The sequence below is a fragment of the Siphateles boraxobius genome, unplaced genomic scaffold, assembly GCF_051911475.1.
Source record: "Siphateles boraxobius isolate OS27281-9 unplaced genomic scaffold, OSU_SipBor_1 8, whole genome shotgun sequence".
NCBI classification, from domain to species: domain Eukaryota; kingdom Metazoa; phylum Chordata; class Actinopteri; order Cypriniformes; family Leuciscidae; genus Siphateles; species Siphateles boraxobius.
In genome coordinates, this window is record NW_027509208.1 from 21,932,957 (window position 1) to 21,943,101 (window position 10,145).

The 10,145-nt window shown below is 38.4% G+C and overlaps 1 protein-coding gene across 1 annotated transcript; it reads right to left on the minus strand.

The window, feature by feature from the left end:
* Window positions 1-2,650: 2,650 nt before the first annotated feature.
* On the minus strand, window positions 2,651-9,774 carry bpnt1 (bisphosphate nucleotidase 1). Its single transcript, XM_077221020.1, has 9 exons — window positions 9,665-9,774; window positions 8,711-8,838; window positions 8,063-8,167; window positions 7,875-7,982; window positions 6,826-6,874; window positions 3,813-3,904; window positions 3,523-3,720; window positions 3,336-3,441; window positions 2,651-3,252 (listed from the first exon to the last, which is right to left on the minus strand). Exons 2-9 carry the CDS (start codon window positions 8,828-8,830, stop codon window positions 3,101-3,103), a joined length of 930 nt encoding a protein of 309 aa, XP_077077135.1. The 5' UTR covers window positions 8,831-8,838; window positions 9,665-9,774; the 3' UTR covers window positions 2,651-3,100.
* Window positions 9,775-10,145: the final 371 nt, after the last annotated feature.

Genomic DNA, 10,145 nt, shown 5'->3' on the forward strand with positions numbered 1-10,145 from the left:
TGGTGTTTTTAATTGCATTCTGATAAAGTACTGTTACTCTACACCGACAGTGAATTACTGTTGCTGCGTTCTTACATTGTTCTTACCTTTGTCAGTTACAAAATGTGTAAAAGACAAATTCTGGAGAAAAAAAAGATTTGTTCAAGATTTCAAATCTTCACCTTTTTCAATGGTTTCTCATTTAAATTTGCTGTGCATTTTCATTTTATCCTGTATTCATGGAGAGAGAAAAAATCTCCAAGTTTAAAATGTATATACATAGCTCTATTTTCAGGCTTTAGGTTTGCGATAAGCAACATGCATATTTTGAGCACAATTAATATTACTGGTAACATATTTCATTTTTTTTTTTGATTAACTGGCACATAAACTCTTCTGAAATCGTATTATTTTATGAAGATTGCAGTATTTATTATAAACAATTTATCCATGCTTGCACATCTTTTTTTTCATTCATGTGCACTCATAATCTATAATTATTCAAATAACTTTCCCTCCCATTTGCAGCAACATCTCTTCTCTGATGATGTGTTTACTGGTGTGAGGGTGGGGCAACCTGTCACTCACATGACATCAACCAATAGCAAACCATCTTACTTTTTTTTTTTCGTTCGAGAATCTGTTTCACTTGAATATTCGTTTAGCTCCAGCCTTGATCACACTCACCTGCCTGTAACTCTCTAGATTCTGAAGATCTTGATTAGCCTGTTCAAGTGAGTTTGATCACGATTGGAGCAAAACTCAGCAGAAAAGTGGAACTTTAGTGCCAGAATTGAGAACCACTGCACTACACACTTGTGACCCATTTCATACGCACATGGGTAACTTAATTTGCCCTACTAAGGCCGTAAGTCATTTGCATACTGTTAGGTGTCATGTTATGTTGCACAATTTATTTTGCAGCTAATTGCAGCTCTGGAAAAGAAAACTTTTTGCTGAGTTATTCAGTACATAAAGACAATAATGATTTGTATCTGTTTCTTTTCTTATTTGAAGGGTGATTAACATGACAGCAGCCTGGTTTTTCAAGGAGGTTGTGCAGTATCCTGACGTTGCACGACTTAAAGGGATTAATCACAAAAATATGAAAATATACATGTTTTTACATCGTTTACTTATTCTCATGTCGTTCCAAGCCTGTGTGACTTCCTTCCTAATGTGAAACACTAAAAGAGAAAATTTGGAGTAATGTACTGGCCTCTCTTCACATAATAAAAGAGAATGTGGAATTATAAAATAACTCCTAGCTAGCCATAAAATGACTCGTGCTGTACATTTCAAGTCTTATGATACAAGGAACAGTAATAATTATTTTATTTTATGACAATCTTGTTCTCCACTGTCTGCATCTATCCAATTTAAACATGGCACTTTAAGATGCAACATCTATGACGTCACTAATTATTTTTAGATTCTAATGGATCCCCGGACATGATGGAAAAATATACGATTGGAGGAAAAAGCATCAGTGGTTTTTAGCTCTCTCAGAAGTATTGCACTCCCCCGATCCCCCGTTTTCTCTCAAAACAATTGTCTTCCTCCAAGTTTGCAAAAGCACTGTTTTTTCCACTCAAACCTCACATTTCCACCACAAACTTTTTTGCGAGGGAACACGCAATTTCACAGGAGCACAAAGGTTTTGCGAGATGATCTCTAATCTCTCTCTTTTTTTTCACCATTACCATGTCCCTTTAGGGTATCCGTATTCTAAGTAAACCGTTACTTAAAATGGGATGTTACTTGCACAAAGCTGTTACTTGGAATGTAGCGCCCAAGTCCAATTTTGTAACTTCTTGAAACCGTTCTGATTTCTTTTCTTTTGGTACTGGCTGTATTTTCATTCACTTACATCATGTGGGGGGAAATGGCCAGTACATTCTTCAACATTTACACTGTTCTACCTGTGGTTTTGAAAGGACATGAGGGGTCAGTAAATTATTCTTTTTTGAGTGAACTATGCCTTTAAGTCTCAATGTCTTGGAACTGCTGAACAGATGGCCACTGGATCTGCTTATCGAATATAGGAAAAGTCTCGGACAGCATAGACCTCAGGTAAGCCCTTTTCATGCTATGCATTCATAAATATGATTACCACTTATGTTTTCATTTTTTTTGGACATTTTAATAAAATATGATTTAAATAAAGATGATTTATCATTCAACTTGTGGTCTTGTTTTTAATTACATTGTGTTTTAAATGCATGTAGAGAAATGCAGATATAGATCCACCCGAGTAGCAGATTCAATTTATACTACAATATAATAGACAAAAGATGGAAAACAGGGGCACTGGGTATACATATTACATTCAATATAACTGACAAAACTAAATATTCTCACTCAGTTATCCCTAGATGAATAAGCAATATTTATATGTGGTAGAACCAATTGCAACCTACATAAATATACATAATCATTCCTAAATATTTATAGATGTAGAATACTGTTGGTACAGTATTCACCTCAACACAACCTTGTGTTAAGGTTATACCTACTACTCAGTTTCTGTTGGCACACATTTCATTGTCATTTTTGTCTTAAAGCAACAATGTCATTTGATTAGTGCACTTTTGTTGTGTGCCTGCTATTATAATGTTTACGAGTGGCGATGCAAAACTGTCAAATAGATACAAGAAAAACACACACCACATTTCAGAGTAGCAGGGTAGTTCAGACTTTCCTGATGCAACTTTTAATAGTTAAATAAATGCATCTACCAACAATGCTGTAAGACAATAATCAAATCTGTCAGACAAATTAACGTTTTCATAATCTCTAAAACAAATTAGACAGCAAAATAAATGGCAAAACATGGAATTACACCCCAATAAAAAAAAAAAAAATGTAAAAGTTATGACCATAATCATTTATATGCAATAGGACATTTATATGCTGACAGTAATTTTGTTTTAAATTACCTACAAATTATATTACTACAAATAAAATAAATGTATTTGGTCCCCTTATAAACGTGGTTGAAAACATGTTGTGAATGTACTCATTAAATCTTATTAATCTTAACCAGTTAAATTTATGGCAAGGACATATCACAGCTTTGAGGCACAAAAGTTTACAGTATGACATAATATCGTGTACTGGTTTATTCAGCGGGGAGAGCCTGTAGGACAGCCTGTGGCACTCTGCTTATATAGTACTGATGATCCCGTAGAGTCGCCAGAACTCCTGCAGAATTCATGTGCTTCACATTGGCATCATATCTGAATGCATTACCATGGATATCTGTCAGTTTGCCTGTATATGAAAACAACAAACGCTTAAATATACTTTATATTTATCTTAAATATCAAGCAAAACATGCAAACAATGACTATTACCTCCAACTGCATGCAGAATTGCCTCAGGCGCACACGTGTCCCACTTTTTACATCCTGGACTGGCAAACACATAAGCAGAGGCCTTTCCCTCCACTAGCTGGATGATCTACCAGGCCCAGAATGAAGACGCGATTAGTTCAATTTCAATGCCAATATTGACTCAGCTGAATCAAGGCTAGTGTCCCACCTTATTCCCAGCTCCTCCCACTCTGATGACATCGTGAGGCTCCATGGCTTGTACTGTGTCGGTCACAAGTTTATTGCTATGGGACCGCGTGGTCGTGATGATTCTTTTACCATCTGGGACTTCCTGGAGTTGAAACCCAAATGCGCCCAAACCCAGAACTCCCCATAAAGTTCTGCCCAAAGGAGCACCAGCCCCAATCTGAGTGAACAGAGAGCACAAACAACAGGTTAACCAATCCCAGCCTTTACCAAATGTAGTGTAGCATGTGTGCCCTGATCAACCGTTTGGACCTGGTAGTTGTAGAAGGGCTGACTGATGACTCCAGCAATAGCTGTCCCCCTATAAGCAATCCCTATTAGCACTGTCACATGATCCAAAAGCCCTGCAATGAAACAGCAAACAAACATTACACAAAGTACTTATTAGTCAAGCCCAACACGAAAATATTTTTTTAACCTTATAACGGTATGAGTAAGACGGAGTTGTGGTGCAGTAATTTTGTGCATTAACGCCAAGTTAATCAAGTCGTAAAATCAAAAATTCGTAAAATCAAGTAACGAACTGTTGATTTGTCAATTTGAACAAAAGCAGGCCAAAACTTTCCTGGAATGTTAGCATCGGGCTGCTAAACATTACAGCAATTACAGAACATGTAGGTGTGGCTTTGAGGCTTTGCCTACCTTGACATGGAAATGTACAGTTAATTTCTTCTTTGGGGTTCATCGAGGTCTGACATCCGTGAGTAAAAACATAAACACTGGAGAGCTACTTTATGGTAGAAATTCAAGTTCTAATTCTTACTGAAATAAGCACCGCTGCTGCTTTAAAGTAATCTATAGTGTGAAAACATATGAACGTGATGTGACTTGACTGAAGAGCCGAATTGCTGGTGAAAACATATCAACATCCCTATGATCAGAAGCTTTCTTAACTTCTGTTTTCTCACTGCTTCCATTTTTGTTGTGTGTTTATTTTGTTATTGAAAGGAAAGTGAGCAGCACATATTTACGTATTCCTTGGGATGTTTGCTAACAATATACTGCTGCTCAGATATTTCAAATATCTTTTTACCCATAAGCGAAGAACTAAAAAAAGAACATTGCTGTGAGTATATCGTTGTCTTTAGTGCTCATGCCAGTAATGCAGGTTCAAGTCCATGTCCCGAACCCATTCCCCAATTTTTGTCTTTTCTTTGTGTGCCTGATAAGATACTTTTCCAATAAAGTGGTGGTAACTTCCAACTTTAAATTGGATGCATGGAAAAGATTTAACAGGTTCACTGGATAACTTAATGTAAAAAACATTTTTCAGTTGCACTTCATCAGCAACAAAGAGCACAAATGCAATGCATTAGTAGTTTCAGGTCAACTTCGAGAAATTGTAAATGCCTGGCTCAACAGCTGCTTTTGATTGACTGCAACCTTCTACTCTTGTCTAATTTCAAGGTGACATCTCGTGCCTCAAAAAGAAAAAAAACATAAAATCACCGTACGGTTAGGGGCTCTGTGGGGCTGCACTGGCTTCTGCATGTAAACTGGGTTGTACAAAACCCTTGCAGCTACAACAGAGACAAGAGAACAAAGACAGAGAGAGAAAGAGGGGAAAAGAGAGAGCAAATCACTATGTGACCGCATCAGGTGTGTTGGAAATATGGAGGTCAAGTGGATCTAGAGTTAGACAAAAAAATCAGAGAGAGAAGAGAACGGAGGGATAGTGCTTGCAGTGAGCATGCTTGCAACTCTAGGTCCCTAACTAGGCGCGACATGAACGTCTAGTCATTTTTCTGTCCTCACTGAAAGTGAAATTCTGTGGGAAGGGACAAAAATCAAAGCCAATCAAATGGTAACTGGTGTTTAGTACAGGTATATACTGTAGATCTGGATTTTGAAAAAAATATTCTGATGTGGATGGGACTAACTCAAAGGGAGCAAAACTCAAGGAGAGCCACAGCCCTGCAGAGATTGGTTCATACCTGTAGGCTGCGTCCGAGATCGCATACTCTCTTGAGTAGGTACTTATTTTGAATAAGTAATTACTTCATGCCCACTAAAAAAGTATGTTCTATATAGTATGAGTGTGTGCAGTATGTAATGCGGACGTACTACATTCGCCATGTTGTCATTATCATGTGACCTTCCAGCGTCAGTTGTGTCACTTCACAGTCATTCATAAATCTTCTCCCGTGGCCTCATGGGATAGTAAAGTTTCCATCTTATGCACACTTCAGAATCTCGCCGGAAGTAGTATGTCATCCAGGTACTTTTTGCGTACTTTGAATTTGGACATACATCTTTTGTCACACACTGTTTTTTGCCTACTATATAGTAGGGAAGTATATGATTTCAGATGGGCCTGAAGGAATTGATTAGCTGGATCATGTGATTTTAATTAAGGTTGAAGCTAAACTCTGCAGGGCTCTGGCCCTCCAGGAACTGAGTTTTGCACTCCTGGACAACAGGTGGGACACGGAAAAAAGGTGCAGTCATATTGGCAATATTTCGGTAAACATTTTCAACAGTCTAGCACTGTATGAAGTACTGCTCACAAAGAAGTCACTTTCAAACCAAGCACTGTTGGTCAGTGCAGTAAATTTGTGTGACCAACTTGAACAAGAGCAAAATCTTTGTAAGGGACTTTTTCGCCCTCACACAAAACTACCAAGCATGCAGATTTCTATTTAAAACTACTGTATTTCATTGCAAAATTTTACAGAACAATGTTGAATGTGACTCCCTATTTACACCTGGTATCGACATCCACCATGAGTGATTCGATCAGCCGAGGGCATTTACATCTGATATTAACATCAATCTCCACAAATAAATACTTGTGGATTGTGGCTGGGTGGCAAGCGAGTAAGCCATTCCTCACTGTTGTCGGAGAGGTACACTTTGCTTGTCCGTATTCCACTCTGTTTTGCAGACGGACATGTCCATCCGTGCTCACTGTCAATGGAGGATAATGTGGCTGTGTTTACATGGAAATCTTTTGTTTTAATTGGGAACAATGATGTGAGGACTGATGAGACGTTGTTCTGCTCCACTTCATAGTCAGTGAATGGAAGGAGAATTTTAGAATAACAAGACATTCATTTATGACAATTTCTTTCTACAAATTCTACCTTTAACTGTGGTTTATATAATCAATCACAAAATGTAGATCACTTGTGATCACTTGACCCCAAACAGATGTTAATACCAGGTGCTTTATTGCACAATGTTGGTTACAGTCACAGCTGAAAAAGACCAAAACTCAAATGGAAGTTGGGAGTTGAGTAATGCTGAAAGCTGTTTATCTGCTCACCTTCTGTATATTCTTTAGTTCCATCAAGAGGGTCCACCCACACAACCAGCTGAAAAATAAAGATGAAACCTTAGTCAAATACCATATCGAGTTACTTTTATGTTCCTACTCTTTCAAAACTTTTTCAGAATAAGTTAATTTAAAAATGGTATATTCTATATGTAACTGGTCCTACTCAACCTGCTCAGAGGTGCGTTTCCCAAAAGCATTGTTAGCAAACTATGGTCACAATTCCGTCATTATCAGCATAGTTCAATGAGTCGGTGTTTTCCGAAAACAGTTCCAGCGAACATACGCAGGCAGCATCGCAAAGTTGTGTGGTTGGAACGACAGCTCTCGACCTGTGGTTAGAAGCAGAGTTTCTTGTTTGCATGACATGTGGACTCAATAAATCATTATCTTGAGCCAAATAAGCAAGATGACATTCAGTAGAATCTATATATTTTATTTAGAATACATACAAATGTCATTTACGTCTTTTAGTTTGTTGAGAGATTTAAAGCGTCGTTTTTGAAGAGTGCGCATGTGCGGACGTGCTCTAATACGCAAGAACGATTTATAGCAAAACATCTAGCATTAATTCAATCTCAAACAGATTAATTGAAAGAAGTTATTATTCCACCATTATTACTACATCATTAACCAACGTGGTTGAAAGACCAATTTGTGACAATATGGTTTCGGGAAACAGTCGTGAGTAGCTAGTTGATTTCTTCAACGATGCATCGTACTATGGTAGTTAAGCAGTGAGTACGTCATTGTATGGGAAACGCACCCCTGAGTGGGATTCAAAATGGAAAAAGCACCAAATGTAAACGGTCCTACTCGACCCTTTCCGAGTGGCATTCGAATCAGCGTCTCCGGCATGGGAGGCGGGAACGCTAACAAGGACGTTAAGACCGCAGCCGTTAGCGTCAATCGCTAGTGCGCCTCTTGAGGCCAGGGGAGTGAAGTTTACACGCAAAGCTCTAACTGGCTTGCCCCCGTTACATACAATTATGATATGTTTTATGCATTATGGCCACATTCTGTTTCCTCTTCCTCTTTACCTCTTCCTCCTTCAGGCTGGCATACTGATCGGGACAGGATTTTTGTAGGATTAGGCTGCTGTGCCCGTTCTCTATCAGGTCTTCCTCAACAGACTCATCTGGTAATTCCTACACAAATAAAAGCAGTTCAGATAGCTGTTTGGAACCAAAACAGGGTGAGCATCTTCATAATTACGAGACCTACACACCTCCTCACCGATGATAGTGACTTTAGGGAAGCTTTTCGACAGGGATGCACATATACTCTTCTGAGCAAGCCTGTCAGCCAGTGTCTGTAGATCATCAGCTCCTGTCTATGCCGAAAGCAATTACAAAAATCCGTCATAAGCATGTCAAAACAAGCAAATAATTTCACAATCCAGAGTTAGTTCATCAACTGTTTTTCGTCTCAAGTCTTGGCTCTAGGGCTGCCTGCCCTAATAGTCCACCAAACATTAAGGCCTTGATATACTTCACGGAAATCGAAGAATAAGTTGATCATCATTTCGAACAAAATCAGGCCGTTTGGAGTTTGTTTTGGAAGTTCGAAACAGCTTGCCAAAGCGAACGTTCCAGAAAAACTTTCCAACCATTGGTCCATGGCGATTACGTACTAGGTAGGTGTGTGCGGTTTCTACTTCAAAGCTAAAGTGCTATATAAATAAACGTGACGTGACTTTACTAGAGTGCTGAATTGTGACAGAATGAATATAATATCCAAATTTCACTTTTTGAATGGAATTACTGAAATAAATCAACTTTTTGATGAATTTCTAATTATATGACCATCACCTGTATTTAGATCAACACTACTTGGTCACAACCAATACTTGGTCACATGCCACTACTTGCCGTACTTTTTCAACGATACCGAGCTCTCCACTTTGAAGTACTTTACGAACAATAGTTCCAGCCTTTTCCGCCACGGCATAGGCTGAAGCCACCAGCCGCATCAGCACTGCAGGACTGCTCGCCATGACACTAGCTGAAACAGAAAGCACACCTTGCTGCAGTTCAAAAAGACACACCTCCTGCAAAGAACCAGGGCAAAAGTCAGAAGACAATGGAAATCTTGCAATGTCATGATTATCCGATCATCGTGAGAGGAATATTCCATATGGGATTCTAGCTAATCAATACAATGCAACAGATGGAGCTGAACTAAGTTCAGTTAATTTTTTCATTAAAGTTAATGCTAGATTTGTTCATATATATATAATGCACAGCATGACTGTATTTAACAGTTGTGATTCAAATTGAGGGTTTGAGTCAGAATCTGAGCAGAGGCACTTATTTCTTCACATAACAGCGATAAAGCACATAAATTGGCAGAATATTATTATTATTACTATTTTTATTTGTTTTGCTGCACTGGGTGAAGATCCCTATTAAAGTTCCTGAACAATCTGCATGGAAGACACTAAGGGTGCTTTCACACTAGCACTTTTGGTGCGCACCCGGGTTCGAATGACGTAAGAGTTCGGTTCGCTTGGATGATGTGAACGCGATCTTCCGAACTCGGGTGCGCACCCCCGAACCGTACTCGGGTCCGCTAAGGCACTGTTGTCCAAATGATTAACACTCGTGCCTGAAACTCACACTCATACTTGTTACCACACTCACGGCATTTATTAAACATGTCTACTTCTTAACTCTTAAATCAAGTTAGCTATAATCGTTTGAACTTGTTCTCAACATTTATTCAGCATGTATTCTTTGGCGATATGCTTACTCGTACAAAGCTGTGGTGCAGACTGTTATTTAGCAATAATTGTGTATTTAGATGACTTATTCTATAACTGCGGTCTTACTTTAATCGCAGTCCGTGTCCAGAGTTCAGGAAGGATCAGCGGTTCACAGCACAGATTCCTATCGGACACAGCACTGAAGGACAGGAAGGCGGTAGTTCTCATCTTGTAGTGTCTTAGTGCCCGTTAGGTTGCTTTCTTTTTAAAGCAATAGTTCACCCAAATTTCTATCATTATATAAAGTCATACGGGTTTTAAATGAGGGTTTGTAAATTATGAAAGAATTTTCTTTTTTTTAGGGTGAACTTCATTTAAAGTCTTCCTGAAATCAAACTAGACAAATTGCTGTTTTTATGGAATACTGCAGTATTTATTGTGATTTATCAGGGCATTTTATGATTTTTTTTAATTCATGTGCTCTTGTAATCTTTAATAAAATAACTTCCTATCCTGATGGACAAAATCAAATTCTACCCAAAATCTTTTCTTGTACAAGAAGCCGATCCATGTTTGACATGAATAGATCACAAGAAGGAAGGAAATA